General features: G+C 38.7%; 1 protein-coding gene across 1 annotated transcript in view; it reads left to right on the top strand.

Annotated features, from left to right (window-relative positions):
• The window catches only part of Tmem131 (transmembrane protein 131), a 163764-nt gene that overhangs the window by 111775 nt on the left and 35529 nt on the right, over positions 1-16460 (top strand). Inside the window, exons 8-15 of the mRNA XM_087898067.1 lie at positions 1165-1287; positions 2811-2891; positions 6327-6477; positions 6568-6624; positions 8166-8227; positions 11928-12036; positions 15476-15584; positions 16306-16459. Coding sequence (XP_087754193.1) covers positions 1165-1287; positions 2811-2891; positions 6327-6477; positions 6568-6624; positions 8166-8227; positions 11928-12036; positions 15476-15584; positions 16306-16459 — 846 coding nt within the window. The remainder of the gene's footprint in view (positions 1-1164; positions 1288-2810; positions 2892-6326; positions 6478-6567; positions 6625-8165; positions 8228-11927; positions 12037-15475; positions 15585-16305; position 16460) is intronic.

Genomic DNA, 16460 nt, shown 5'->3' with positions numbered 1-16460 from the left:
GAACCAGAACTTGAACTTCCGTTTCAGTGTACAGATATAGCCAGCAAATCTAATAACCTTTAAGAGCTCACTTAGTAAACTCCAGGGAGAAGAGAAAAAAGAGGATGTTAGACTTAGGGTACTTACATTTACTGCACCCTATGGGTTTGCATTTTATTTTTTTACTTGTTTGTTTGTTTGTTTCCATTTATTTATGCTTTTTGTTGTGATTTGTTTGTTTGTAGTGCCAGGAAATGAACTGAGGTCCTTGCATATTCTAGATATACACTGTACCACCTAGCTATACTCATGGCCATACTTGTTGACTTAAAGAGAAGACTATTGCAAGAATGGAGGGCATGGCTCTCCCAAGGTATTAACAGCAGACCCAGGTGGTCAGAGTCAGTTTGTATGTCTGTGGGTTATAATCAGGTTGTTATTGATGTGAACCTCAGTGGCCTGCTATATTTTAGTCCACTATCTATACTTTCTCATACCTGGTTTTCCTCTTTGTCCTAAATATACTCAAGTCTGTCTGCTTCCCTCAGCACTGCCCTTGCTCTTTGTCAAGCTAGTGTCATCTCTCTGGCTCACAGGGTATCTGTCTAACTACCTCTCACTCTTCTCCAGCTTCTACAGTCTGGGACTTACTCTATAATTAGAGAAATTCTGAAAGAATCTCTCTTGACATTTGCTGAGTACTAGAGTAAGTGCCACGAGCACAGGCCTGTTTTAGTGTGTTCACTGTTAAGCCGTATGTGCCTAGCACATCATATACAATAAACACTTGTCATTTGAATAGCTGCCTCTCCCTGTTAGTCAGTTTAGGTAAGGTGTTCCTGTGTGGAATTAACCTGAGCCTGGGCCATTTCTGAGCATTTTCTGAGTCACAGCTCCATCTCTTAACAGTTACAGTAGGAAATTTTTCAGCTCCCTATTGCTTCTCTGTGTATATCCCTTGGTCTCGTGAAGGGCTGTTCATACTTGAGTTTCCAGTGTATTACAGAGGTCATTCTAGATGCACATACAGAGTAAAGCAGATCTACGCCATCATCTCTAGAAGTTGGTAATATTCTCATATCAAAATTAGATTGACTGTTTTCCATAGATCAAGTAGAGCTATAACTATTGAAAATGATAGTTTAAAAAAATAACTCAAAAACTTCTTATTTCCCTTTGAAACAGGTATTTGGTGTTGGGGTTCCAAATCCGTATCGGTTAAGGCCATTTCTTGGGGCCAGAGTCCCTGTAAACAGCAGCTTTTCACCCATAATAAACATACACAACCCTCACAGTGAGCCTTTACAGGTGAGTTTCTGAGGATAATTTTAATTAATCCTCATTTTGGTGGGAATTAATGCTTAGCATAAAAATCTCCATCCGTCACAGTTGCCAAGATTATGAAAATTGTAAGGTTTTATATGTGGGCTGAAGAGATGTTGGTTAGTCTGTTGATAAACAACTGCATTCTGTTCCTCAGCTGTGTGCAGTTGTGCCGAATGGTAGGTAATAGTACTGTGGGCGACCTTAGCTCATGAGCCTGCAGAGTGTGTGGCCTTCAGAGCACACACAAAGAAAAGCAAGCAAACAGAAAACCTTTCAGCTTATATTAGAATTTTGCAGGTTTTATTGCTCTTTTCTCTTTTATTCCTTTCTGGAATGCTTTTATGATAAAATAGGTTAAAAAAAAAAAAGTTTTCCACCACTTTACCCCAAATTTATTTAGGTTAATGAAATTTATTTGTTCTAAGATCGAGAGTTCTCTGCTATTAAAGGAAAGTCTCCTGCTATCTTACCCATTCTGTTTCTTAATGTTTACCCCCAAAGAAAGAAGACAAGTGTTCATACCAGGTGTCCTCAGTCAGTATCTACAGCAACTTTATGTCACTCAACATTGTAGTCAGACACTGGTGATAACCTAGACATCCATCAGTGTGTCAATGCATAAGAAACTGTAAGACCATCCAAGTTGGCACACACTTCTAATCTCCCTCAGAAACCCTTTTTGTGGTACTGTGTTTCAAACTGAGGGCTTTGCACATGCTAGGTGTATACATTCTCAGATCAGAAACTTTAAGTGTTTTGATCTTTATTAGGATTGTTACATATGTCTCAGGATATTTATCTTTTCATTATTTCACAGTTCTGATAGTTATTGGGTCTGCCACTAGATTTAGCTATATATAGAATTTATATGTACTTTTTTTTTTTTTTTTTTGCTTTTTTGAGATGGTCTCGTGTAGCCCAAGCTGGCCTCAGATAACACAAACTGAAGATGACCTTGAATTCAAGATTGCCTCAATCTCCCAAGAGCTGAGATTCTAGGCATGTGCCACCACATGTGGCCTTAAATTTATATTTCCAACACTTCATAATTTGCATGTATTTTTATTTGGTAAAAAAGAAAGTGTTCTACTGGGCAGTGGTGACGCATTTCTTTAATCCCAACACTCGGGAGGCATAGGCGGGCGGATCTCTGTGAGTTCGAGGCCAGCCAAGTCTACAAGAGCTAGTTCTAGTACAGGCTCCAAAGCTACAGAGAAACCCTGTCTCTAAAAACCAAAAGATAAAAAATAAAAATAAAGTGTTCTGTTGCTTCCTAAAATCTAATTTCTGAAACTACATTTCTTCCAAGTTTTCAAAGTTACCTTGATTTAATTTAAAAAATACTGTTGTTTATGCAAATGAGTGATGGTAATGTGGTACTTGCCTACATTTACCTATTTTTGTATCCCTCCAATAAGCAGTGAGGATGCTGACTTCTCCATTCCAGCAAACCACTTATGATAAAAGTGACTTTGATTGTAACCATGGTGTATGCTTTGTCCCAGGTTGTAGAAATGTACTCTAGTGGAGGAGACCTTCACCTAGAACTACCAACAGGTCAGCAAGGAGGTACCAGAAAACTGTGGGTGAGTGGAAGCCCAGCTTTCTCTTATGTGTGTTCATGGGAAATCAGTCATTTTATTTTTAAATAGTTCATGGAAGATTTAGTCTACCATTCATTACATATGACAAAAGTTCTTCTGGTGGTCTATGGCAAGAGGGCATTCAAACCAACATGGTGATCTTTTGATATACAGAATGAGAAATGAATTATGAACATGACGAATTGAAATAATATAAAAATTAAACAGTTTACAAAATGAAAAGAAACAAATTAGTTATAGGTATATGGTATAATAATTCAACATAAAAGAAAAATGGCAAAATTATAAATTTGGTCTAATTTACAATTACTTTTCAGATATTCTTTCAGCATGTAAAAAGATAATATTTTTATAAAAAAAAATCGTCTTGTTAATCTGTATATTGTTTGAAATAGGACACTCTGAGGAAATGTGTCCAAACATTTTGTTAAAGAAAATATACATCAAAAAGATTTTTAGGCTGGTTGCAGGACAGGAGGGAAGGGTGACTAGAGGAATGGCTCAGTTGTTAAGAACCTGGCTCTCTAGCTGGGGTTCAGTTCCTAGCACCCACATGGTGGCGCTCAACCATTCTTAACTCCAGTTCCAGGGGGATCCAGTACCCTCCTCTGCATTTTACATGCAGGCAAATTGCCCATACACATAAAATAGAAATAAATAAATAAATCTTTTTTACGTTAAAAAAAAAATCATCCTGAAAACAGTATTGGTTTTAAAGAACACACACACACACACACACACACACACAGAGCATGAAAATCTATTACGTGATCCCAACAATAAACAAGTCATTTTGAACGGCTTACTAACCACAATCACTTAAAGCTTACTAGTATATTAAAACATTTTGGCTCACCCGGTTCAGCAGGGCTTAAGATGAAAAGAGAAAAGGTGTATTATATGATTTGACTTTAAAAGGAATAAAACTCAACTTGTATGCCATTGCTAAAACAATCCTTTGAGAATCTTTCCGTCTAGTATTTATTTTCAGGAATGGAAGTAGAAATACGTAGCTCAGAAATCTGCTCTAAGAATGAGCCTCTGGGGCTAAAGAAATGGCTCATCGGTTAAGAGCGTGTACTGCTCTTTCAGAGTACCCAAGTTCAGTTCTCAACACCCACATCTGGTGGCTCAAAACCACTTTCAACTTCAGCTCCTGGGGATCTGACTCTGCTGGCATCAGTGGGAACCTGCACTCATGTGCACATACACACATAACAGAACAAGACACTGACAAGCACAATATACTTTAGGACATGTACTCTGGGCTCCATAACTACTGGTGGACTCTAAACACGTCGGTTTGCATCAGCTACTTGGTGTTTATAGACTTTCATGACATGAGAAGTTTACACCCAACTTTGAAACTTTGATACAAAGCTTTTTTTTGGTCAAATTTTCTGTTTTACAGAGTATTGGCTCACTCTGTTTACACCCAAGGATGTGTGAATTTATATGTCTTGAATCTGAATTCCCAGTCGTAGATTGTTTTCTCATGCTTGTGAAACCGCTATGTGGTGACTAGAAAACTTGTAAAAGAGTATAAAAGAGTTACTTCTAAATAGCTAAGAACTGTACTGAACCCTGGCAGAAATTAGCATGACCTCTTAATACCCTCAAGTGACTGCAGAAAACAATAACCGGTAATGATTCCTTTAAGCCGTGAATAAGAAAAAAATAAATTGTGGTCCCTGCCCTGTAGTACAGGAAGGTATGTTGTTGTCTTCTCGAGGAATTCAATCTGAGACACTGGAAAGTTTAAGCACATGTTTTCTTAGCAAAGGCAGATTCAAATGGACTGTCCCCAAAGTGGAGGTACCAGCCCAATAGATTCTGTGTTGTAGGTTTTAGGTAAGTTTTTTGAATATTTATGAAAGAGATGGCATAACTAAGGTTCTTTCCCTCCCAAATCATAGCAGATTAAATTTCATTGCACTATAGATCCATATTTCTTCCCATGATCCTTTAGAAAAGTCCTGAAAGGGAATGAGAATCAAAACCACAGTGAAAATGATATCTTAATGGAAACAAGGTCTTTTGAGAATTCATATCCTTCATTAGTGCACATGTGTGGGAAAATGCTCTGACATTCTGGATTGTTTTGTTTTGTTTCGTTTTATTTGTTTTTTGAGATAGGGTTTCTCTGTTTAACAGTCCTGGCTCTCCTGGAACTCGCTTTGTGAACTGGGCTGGCCTTAAATTCACAGAGATTCGCCTGCCTCTGCCTCCACCTCCCAACTACTGAGATTAAAGATATATGCCACCATGTCCAGCAAGATTTATTTATATAGTAGGAACAGTTTTTCTTCCCCTCAGAGGTTTAACCAACCATTAGGAGATGAAGCTCCCAAGGCACAGCTGCAACATGCTGCCCAGGGCACCATGGTTGATGTAAGGTTTTATCATGAAGCCGGAACCAGAGCTTTATGATAGGTTGCAGGCTGAATAAACGGGAGTAGAACTTTGACTCTCTATAGGTATCCTTTTGCCCTTGACCATTCCTGTCGTCTTTTGCCTGGTGTCACCCTTGCCCACTTCACTATACATTAGAATGTCCCAGGGGCGGAATCAGCCTCCTAGAGTTGGAAGGCACATCTGGAGTCCATCTCCCCCACCCCCGACCCCCAACCCCAAGGTTTCCAGTCATCTGTTCTACTTTGAGACTACAGAGTTAGGGAAGTAGGAGTAGATAAGGACCAATAAGTTCCTGAACATGAGGTTTTCCTAAAAATAAGCTAGAAGTGGTTTGCAGGAAAAAAAAAAAAAATTCTAGCAATTTCCAGGCCAGCCAAATAGTTCTAAAACCTAGAAAAGAATTTGTGCGCCCCACCCCCATTGTGTTCCAATGAGTCTTCCTTCTAGTATATTACCTCTGTGGGGCTTATCATTTAGAAGGCTGAAAGTTTATTCTGTGTGTGGTCTGTGTGTCTGTGCATGTGCAACAAGAACTTTATTTGAATGCAATTAGTGAATTGTTAAGTTTTAACTGAAAATCAGTTAATTAAAATAAAGGCGAAGTACAAGCCCTCCTTATTATTATCGGAAGAACGCTATGCACTTCTGGAAAATTCTGCCCTCTAATAGGGTCATTTCCATTGGATAATTTCAAGACTGAATACACAGCTAACATGTTAGAAAAAATAACTGGTTTTCTAGATAGTTATTCTTTTAAGAGCTTTTTAGTTGTTTTCAAACCATTGGCTTGAGTAGCTTGTCTTGATAAAACATACATCCCTAGTTCTAAAAATACTCATTTTTTTTGTATTTTAACACTCTGAAGCATATGTTTAAGTGGTAATTTTTTTTAATAGATACTATATTAATATGGCTTCGGTCTGTGTCACCCAATTGAATAAACAAGGTAACTGTGCAGTGTTCCACACACTGTGCTATATTATGGTGTTTCCTCCCTCACAGGAAATCCCTCCTTATGAAACCAAGGGAGTGATGAGGGCCAGCTTTTCATCCAGAGAAGCAGATAACCATACAGCCTTCATAAGAATCAAGACGAATGCATCAGATAGCACGGAGTTCATCATTCTCCCCGTGGAGGTTGAAGTTACAACAGGTCAGTGGAGAGCTGCAGGAATGTGAAGTTTGTTCTGTTCTCAGTGCACCCTATCTTGACGGATAATTGTTCACTGTTCTGTTTTCCCAGCTCCTGGAATTTATTCCTCAACTGAAATGTTAGATTTTGGAACACTTCGAACACAAGGTAAAATAACAGGAATCTTTATGGGTCTCTCTCGGTTACTTTTCTGTTGCTCTGAGGAGACACCATGGCCAAGGCAACTTATGCCTTTAATGGGGTGGGGAGCTGTTGCTTAGGTTTCCAGAGGGTTAATCCATGAACATCGTGGAGGGGAGCATGGAGCATGACAGCAGACAGGCATGGTGCTGAAGCAGTAGCTAGGCGCTTACATCGAATCTGCAAGTTGGAAGCAAAGAACGACTGTGCCTGGTGTGGGCTTTTGAAATCCCAAAGCCTGCCCCCTGTGACATACTTATTCCAACAAGGCCACACCTCCTAATCCTTCTCAGAATAGTTCTGCTTTAGAGACCAGTCCTTCAAATACATGAGCCTGTGTGGGCCATTCTCATTCAAATCACAAGGTCTAAAGTTGTCCAGTTGAGACTCAGTTCTTCTCATGGCTCTACTTACAATTCATCTTTGTATTTATGCCTTTATTTCTTTATTTCTCAGTGGGTCATGTAATCTTTTACAAATCTTCAAAGAAACCTGCTTCCCAGGTGATAGAATAAGGTCAGGGTATTTTGAACATTCCAGGTAGAAACTGAGGTAGAAAATAGTTTCTTAGTCCAGTTCTACACATTCAGTTGTGATGAGTATTTATTTATTTGTTTGTTTATTATGCATGCAGTGTTTTGCCTGCGTGTATGCCTGCACACCAGAAGAGGGCACCAGATCTCATTACAAATGGTTTAGAACCACCGTGTGGTGACTGGGAATTGAACTCAGGTCCTCTAAAAGAGCTACCAGTGCTCTTAACCTCTGAGCCATCTCTCCAGCCCCTTATTTGTTGGCTGAGGTTTCTGTCCTGCCCAGTTCCCGTGGTTGTAAAGTCCCAAAGAAATCACACAAAGGTCTACAAATTTCAGTAGTAAAATAAAAGAAGTCAAAAGATTTATCTCTAAATTTTTTTTGAAGACATGAATTATTCAATTGTTTATCCTAAGTGGTGAAAGAAAGAATTCTAATTCTAAAATAATAAACAACTAAGCTAAGTTTTTTATTAAAGAAAAAGTACAAATACTTGGTTGAATCATTTGTAGTTTACGCTTACTTGTCCAGGATTAAAGACCATATTTTTAAAAATTTGATTTTTATTATTTGTGTGTGTGTGTGCGTGTGCACTGGTAGGGGGCTGTTTCCCAAGACAGGGTTTCTCTGTGTAACATCCCTGGCTGTCCTGGAACTCTATAGACCAGGCTGGCCTTGAACTCATAGAGATTCACCTGCCTCTGCTTCCCTAGTGCTGGGATTAAAGGTGTTTGCTGCCACCTCACAGCTTGATTTTTCTTTTAATGTGGTTATTTTGCATTGTAATTGCCTTATTGGAATGTAAGTAATGTCTGAGGTCACTGAAGGTTACTCTCTACATTTTTGTCTTGGTTTTTAAGATTACTATTTAATCTGGGTGTGGTTGGGGCAGCTCTTGAAAAACAAATATCCTGCTGAGTAAAATGTGCTATGGAGCACGTCTTTTAAACAATTCTTCTCCTCCATTTTAACAGATCTACCGAAAGTTTTAAATCTTCATTTATTAAATTCAGGAACAAAGGATGTACCAATAACAGTAAGTTTTTTCCACCCCACTCCCAGTATGTGTGTGTAGAGGGGTTAACACCAGAGTTAAGTCCTTGCTCTATATTGTGGTAGTCTGTCGACTCTTGGTTTTATGTGAAATATAAGAACCCTAATCTTCATTCATCCCTTTACTCATTCATTTAATTAATAAAACATCAAGTATGTCCTAAAAGTGGAGCTATGAGTCAGACCACTAAAATCCCCTTACCACTGAGCTCACTTTGAAATCAGGCTTCTTTGGGTTCATCAAAGTTGAGTAAGAAAAGGATGGGATCAAGAGAGCAACATTAGGAGACTTACACTGTAGCTACTTTGACACACGTATAGGTGAGGGAGCAGCCAAAGCTGTCATGGTGTTCTGTTGGTGAGGTCACAATAGCTTAGACTTCTCTCCTACATACACTGCAAACTGAGTTTTTAGAAAACTTAAGTTTCTTTGTTTTGTTTTCTGTTTATTTCAGCATTCCTTGCATATTCTAGCAAAATTAGAGGCTGGTATAGTTTTTTGGGGTTTTTTGTTTTTTAGAAAAATTGTTATCCTCTACCATTTCCTATACATGTGCAATTTTAAATATGGACTAAGCAGTGCTGAATGTTGAAGTTTTATTGATTTCTCTTCCAAAAACTGGTCCCATTTTTAAACACTGTAGTTCTTCTCATTACTAGTAGTAATACAAGTAACTCCAAATACAAGCTCCTCACCTGGTGATGGACAGAACACCTACATTCAGGCCCTCCTATCTATCGTGTACCTTTGAGAAAATTACCTGACATAAAGGCTAATATGCTTTAGATGTCTTTAAGTCTACGTGAAGTTTCTATGCTAGCTGATAAATAGGAGTCATTTAGTAACTTTCCCAGTATCAGCTTGATGTTTGCTGTAGTGAATTTATGCACAAAATATTAGGGATCCAAATGCTGTGTACTAATGAGTTCTCCCCTTGCTTACTGACATGTGTGTCTTAGACTCTTTGGAGATAGGGTCTCATTGTATAGCTCTGGCTGACTTGAACCTCACTGGTTGGCTCTGAACTCAGATATCCACTTGCTTTAGCCTCCCAACTGCTGGGATTAAAGGTGTGCACCACACTTGACTTCTTTAACTCTGGTGTCTCACTTGAATTATTGAGGGGTAGTTTGATATGAATATCATAAGAAAAGGTTAAAATTATATTAAGAATGTATACAAGCTGCCTTTCCTGGGAATCTTGTCATGTTTTCCCTCTTCTTAATTATCTTTGAATAAGCATTAGTTAGTAACTAATACTAAAATGGTTAGTATAATTAAGTTTATTAGAAGGTAATGATTTTGTATTATGTTTTATATTGTCACCAGAATAAACTTTAAGTATTTTGCTCTGATTTCTTTTTGGTTTTGGTTTGCTTTGTTTTTATTCCCTTAGACAAATTGATTTTACCTGACAATTTAGGTTTATTTTTAATGAGTGAATAGTTCAGATCATTTGTATAAAGTGAGTCACCAGTTGTATATTTGCTTAATATTAGTGCAGTATGTTCTGAGGTAATAATTCTGGATGTAAATATTTCCTCTGATTTGAAAAATGCTTAACAGCATTGCATTTGAAGTAAGAGAATCCTTTTTTGACATCTATTTTAAGTTCTTCCCGCTTACAACAACAGTATCGTAGCAGAAACCATGACTTGTTCTTTCCGGCATGGCTTGTAGAAGCTACTGCCACCCAAAACATGCTGCAGTGGTTCCTGTTGAGCCCCTGCAGTATGTGAGTATGTTGGGACATGGCTGTGGTTTCATTGTTGCTGTCTCACACACAGTAGCCAGTGAAGAAAGGAGCTATGCTGCCTGAGCCACATGAGACCTCCGCTTACCAGACCAGCTATCTAGCAAGCCATAAGCTCGTGATCAAAGTAGCAAGCAGATGGAATCACAAAACTTTGCAGATAGATTAATACCTTAGAAAATGTCTACTCCAGTCTCCCAGGATATTTTTACAGGTTGGAAAAGTGAACCTGAGTATGTGGCAGCTTGCTTAGGCTTCGTCTGTATCACTACTAGATTGCCATATGTATTCTACTGCTTTCCCTCTCTTGGGAAAGTTGTTAGCGTGATAAAATAATATAATGAAAGCAAATGAAACTATCTTCCATATGATGCTTAGCTAACACTTCAAACAGGTCTTTGTTTAATCTCAAAAATACATGCATACCTCTCAGGGAATGAAGGGATCTGTATTTAAGGTATTAAGAATCTCAATTTATTATTAAGAGTAAGCTTTATTGATAAATAAGATTGCTGTGAACAAGTCATCCAGGTCCCAACCCCAGTCATATATTCAAATGAGAAAGCATTCATCAAGAAAAAGTTAGGCAAAAGGAAAAGATAAAATGCTGAGAGAGTAGAAGGCCAGAAGCCAAAGCTATTAAGAATTCTAACACAAGCAACTTCAAGAATCATCCTTAGGGCCATCATCCAGGACCTGTAAGGACTTGCTAGCTGCCCAGGGCTAAGGCAGTGCATGGGAAAGTGACCTGCCCTGGCAGGCCCTAGAATTATAATTCTCTTAGTTCCCTGCCATAGCAAACACCAAACCACAGGACCAGTGTCTTTCTTCACATTCTCCTCACACTCTTACTGGGCCTTCAGGGAATTCCCATTTGATGTTCAGTCTGGGTAGAATTCTCCTTTATCAGTGAACAGAAAGGGTGAGCTGAGAATGGGGAAGAACCTAGTGACTTGCCAGCCCTGTGAATGAACATGCATATCCAATGAGCTGCACAGATGGAAGTAATAGGTTTGGACATCAAGTTCACACAGTTCTGATCATTTGATAAATACTTTGAATCAGGGTTAGTGTGCAATAACATGATTCCATGAAGACACTTTTCTGCAATGGGATGTCAGTGACTCTATACCAAGTCAGGAAACCTGGCTTTAGTCCTCCTCTTGGTACCTGACTGTTGAAACATCACTTTATAGTGTGAGGCTCTCTTTATCAAAACAGTGGGAAAGGGGTTGGACTTTTGAAGTCTCTTTCAATTTAAATGATTTGTATCTTTGAGGATGATAAAGATCTAGACTTTAAAATGTGTTTATTTATTGAATAATACACTAAACATATACCATTTACTGGATTTTGTTGTTTTTGTCTGCTTTTGGGATTTTTCTTAATTTTAGGTTTAGTTATGTGAATAGATCTAAGTTGAAAGCATTCCAGCCTCTCTTGCAAGTTAAGTAGCTCTGTAGTTGACCTTACTACCCAGTGCCCAGATAGTGGTATAGCTTGCTCTTTGCTTTGCTTACACGCCAGGCCATGGGGAAACAATTGTGAGGCCATCTTTGGGTCACAGTATCTTATGTATTCATTCTTACCATTAGAGGACAGCTCCATAGCACCTTTGTGTATAGGTTTCTTCAAGACAGATGGGTCTTAAGTTGTCTTCATGTCCCCTTTTCTTACAAAGTAGGCGCTCATGTAGAAGATAGGACTTTTAAGTTTTCTCATGTGTGAGTTTGTCCTTAGATTCATATGTACTAATCTCATACCTGGTTTCTTTGTCATCACTTTGTTTCATACGGTATTATATTGAAAGTAAGATGTCCGCTTGTGCTATCTTGTTTATAACTACTATAGACATTAAGCCTTAATTTTGAGAGTGCTTTACTTTCTAGCTATACTACTAGACTAAAATTTCTTTCTTTTTCTTTGCAGAGTGTTCGACCTACACCACAAAATGATGCTATAACGGTACATTTTAAACCAGTTACGTTAAAAGCTTCTGAAAGTAAATATACCAAGGTTGCAAGCATTAGTTTTGATGGTAAATATTCATTTTTTTCTACCATTGAGTGATATTATTTTGATAAACTAGAAAGCATCTATGTGCATTAATACAGAAATCCAGACTATTTTAGCCTAGATTTAACAGTACTGCAATTGATTTTGTTCCCCCTACAAAAATCATCACTAACTTTTTTGTTGTCATTCATTTTGATTTGTTTTTAGAGACAGGATTTGTGTGTAACAACCCTAACTGCCATAGAACTTGCTTTATAGACCAGGCTGGCCTCAAACTCACAGAGATCTGCCTGCCTCTGCCTTCCTAAGTCTGGGATTAAAGGTGTGCACCACCACACCTGGCTTAACTTTTACATTATTCATAAAGTATCATAACTTCATAAACCTAAATCAGTATTAACAATCAAGAAACATTAGCAGATACATTAGAATTGGGATATTTCTGTGTTCTGTGATAACAAATCACAGCTGTCATAATTTACCTGAATTATGAAATTATTGCTTGTTTTAATTGATAATGTATTTTACATTCAGAAGCACCTTTAGGTTTGTGAGCAAAAGTATTCTTCATAACACTTTTAATAAAGTTGACTTTTTAAGCAAAGCAGATAGTCCTGCCTAAGCTTAAATAATAGCCTTTATGTTATAATTGTCCAATTAGCTATTATTTCAGCTATGTGTAATATGTGTCATTTGAAATACTATCCCAGATCTACAGCTTAGTGTCCTGAATGTACCCAGTCTCACCTGAAATGATAGCTTAGACTTAAGCATTTTTTACAGTCGGTCTTTACTCTGTTTTAGTTTGTTCTAAGAGAAATTTATTGAATTTGCTATTTCAAATTTTAATAATGACTTAACCTTGCTTAACTCTATGTTATTAAATAAAAACTGAAACTTGGAAGAGGGCCTATGTCTTCTGTAGCCTCCCCACCCTGAACATGCCTCTTTCAGCTAATGTCCCTGTCTCACCTAAGCAAGGAGCCATAAAGCTGAAACTGGCCTTTATCTGCCCGGAGTTCACATTTCATAGCTCAGCTCATCAGATGAGGTAGTCAGTGAGTATGGCAGTACCCTGCAAGCTCAGCATAGTGTCTGTGAGAGGTCTATATATTCCTTAGTTAGGGAGCATTCGTGGAGGATCTGCAGCCATGACACAGGCTGACTGGGGCTTCTGCAAAAGCTCCCAGGGAGAGGAAGTTGAGTTTGTGACCTATTTGATGATGCATATGTAGGAAGTTAGAATTACAGGAGGTTTGGGTATCACAGCTACAGATATATCCGAAGTATATGTCTTGTGTGCTGCTGAGAAACCACATTCATGACCAGCAGAGACACCTCTTCCCATACAGAAAACAGAGTAGCCAAGAGTCATTCTGAGCCCTCAGAACACTTAGGCTACCTCAGTGATTAACTCAAAATGGGGAAGTCCCCCTCAGCCGTAATCCTATGACATACCATCCCTTTATCTCTGAGGGTACAGGCTCCTCCCCCCCAGCATCTTAAGCCCAGCCAATGTCTCCATGGAGGCCTATGGTGCCATTTGTGTGGTTCTTCTAAGATTATAGACTCTAAATTATCTATTTATTTATCCAGTGCCAACTATGGAATCCCAAGACCTCATGCACGCACGCATTGCTAGACAAGCACTCTGTCACTGAGCTGTATCCCCAGCCCTAAAATGGTGTCTCTTACAAGTGTTTTTTTTCAAGCAATTGCTGATTTTCTTTAAAGTGTTTTTTAATGTCATGAGGAAATATCTTGACCTTTAACCCACTCACAGTACTCCAGATCTCCCAGCAGAAAATACCTCTCAAAGGCTGCTGTGAGTGACCTGGAAAGACGGCTCAGTAGTTAAGAGCACTTGCTTGCCATTCCAGAGGATCCTGAATCAGTTCCCAGCACCCATGTTCGATGGCTCACAACAGCCTATAACTCTAGCTCTGGGCAGGATCCAGTGCCCTCTTCTGACTTCCTTGGGCATGCATACACGCACACACACACACACACACACACACACACACACACAATTTTTTTAAATAAATTGTTTTTAAAGGATTACTGCGAAATCAGTCAGGAAGTTGTGTTTAACTTAGGTATTTTCAGAGTTTACTGTGTGTTAGTGCTGCCAGGGTCATGTTTCAGACAGACATCCTTCTCCCCCAAAAGTACTCCATGATATTTAACTGAATATTCTTGAGATTTTTGTGTTGTTAATTTAATAATACGATTAAATACCTGAATTACAGACGTGTAATCAGCCTGACATCAGAACGCTGAAAAAATTAAAGTGTCCACAAATAACTCAATTTGGAAAAAATGTTAAGAAGAAATTTAAATCTGAAGTGCCTAAGAGTACACCTTGAGATGCTAGGCATCATACCATTTCCTTGTCCTTTGCTTGTCCTGAAGTCAGGTGGCACACATTCACAAGTAGAGGCATACCTGAAGAACTACAAAGGAGAGACACTGAACAGCTGCTTCACTTTCCTTCAGAATGAGCACCCAGACTGAACGCATCAGTTCTTTGATCCCAAGACTGGAGCTTGACTCCATCGGTGAGACAGTATAGGGATGGCAGCAGGCGAGGGTGTGCTTCAGCTCATATGCACAGCTCAGGGCTGGTGAGTGGCAGAAGTCGGAGCTCCTTAGCCTCGGCTTTTCTCCGCACCATACTGCCTTGTTGAAATTTGTGGGAAGACTGCAGCCAAACCAGGAATGCTGTTTCTCAGTACATCCATTAACTACCAGTGCTTAGTAGATGGCTGCAGTTTTGCCTCCTAAGGGACGCTAGACAGTTTTCTGGAGACATTTTTATTTGTCACAGCTGGAGGGATGCTCCTGACATCTAGCAAGAGGAGCCCCTGGGTACTACTGTTGGATACCCTACACAGTGCCTACCACAGGAGTAACCCTGACCTCACACTCACCATGCTGAGATTAAGGTTAAGGAACCTGCTGTCCTAAATGACACCAATGCCTCAAGCAAAGGAGTGACTTGTGTTTACTTGCTAAGAACTAGTCTGTTTGTCTCACCACAGGAAAAAGTCCTGGTTTTTATATAAAATATCTACTTTGCATGCGCTTTCCTCTTTTATATCTTAAAGATCCTCTCAGTTTACATAAATTCCACTCAGACTCATAAATAGTAAACAGTAACAGACAGCTGACTGCGTGGCTCAGCAGTGTGGGTCCTTGCTCATCACCAAGCCTGTCAACCTGTGTTTAGTTTCAGAAAATGCACATGGTGAAAAGAGACAAGACCCCCGCCAGTTGTCCTCAGCCCTCCACACATGTGCCATAGCAGGCTCACCTTCACTCACATGTATCATATAGATACACAGAATATGTAAATGTAATGTTTTAAGTTTAAAAATATCCCCCATGCACAAATAGACATTTTTAATAAAATGACACTTTTTTTGTTGTTTTCCTGTTTGTTTTTTAATGCTTCCTTTCAGCTTCAAGAGCAAAAAAGCCATCTCAGTTTTCTGGGAAAATAACTGTTAAAGCAAAGGAGAAGAGTTACTCTAAACTCGAAATACCCTACCAAGCAGAAGTTCTAGATGGGTAAGTTTCTCCTTCAAAAGAGCTTTTAACTTTCCGTTTCTAACTTTTTGCTGATAAACAGTTCATCTAACCTAATGGGATTATTGTAAAAAGAAGCACCACAACTGTAAAGGAAATCCTTCTGTATCTTGTTCATTTCTGATTTTCTAAGATGAAAAGAGAAAATAGAACGATATTATTTGTGTTAGAGGATTTAATGATTCATCAATGAATCTGTGTTTTTTAAGTATTTAAATCATTTGAACCATTTTCCTTATGTTCTTTTTGTAATAAGTCAGACTGTTTCGTGTCGGTCCTCTATGACTTGAGGCAAATGTTCGTTTTTGTCTATAAGCTCCTCAGTCCCTCGAATGACCCTTGCTTTATAAATGGCCTCTGAGATGTAACTTTCTCATTGTACTTTAAGCAGTAAGTGTTATATTAACATACAACCTGATAGGTCCTCGCCGTAACCACCATTGCCATCCTGTTGGCGCATTCTTGATTCCACAAGTTTGATTTTGTATCATGCAAAGGGAATCATCTTTCCATTACATTTCAGTATTTCATAAGCTAAATTTTAGTTCATGTGATTAATCATAGTTTCATAAAGATAAATACTAATTCTCTTCTGTGGTTCTTAATACTAAATGTATACTACTACTTCTAATGAAAGAGCTTGGACCTTAAATTAGCATATGAAAATAAGGAGGATTTATCTTGTTTTGTTTTTTTCCAATAGTTATTTGGGTTTTGATCACGCCGCAACGCTGTTTCACATCCAGGACAGTCCTGCTGACCCAGTGGAGAGGCCAATTTACCTGACTAACACTTTCAGTTTTGCGATCCTCATTCATGATGTGTTGTTACCAGAAGAAGCCAGAACAATGTTTCAGG

This window comes from Myodes glareolus, chromosome 18 (assembly GCF_982192425.1).
Source record: "Myodes glareolus chromosome 18, mMyoGla1.1, whole genome shotgun sequence".
Taxonomy (NCBI): Eukaryota; Metazoa; Chordata; class Mammalia; order Rodentia; family Cricetidae; genus Myodes; species Myodes glareolus.
Note: the sequence above shows the minus strand (reverse complement) of the source record. Positions and strands in the feature narration are given on the sequence as shown.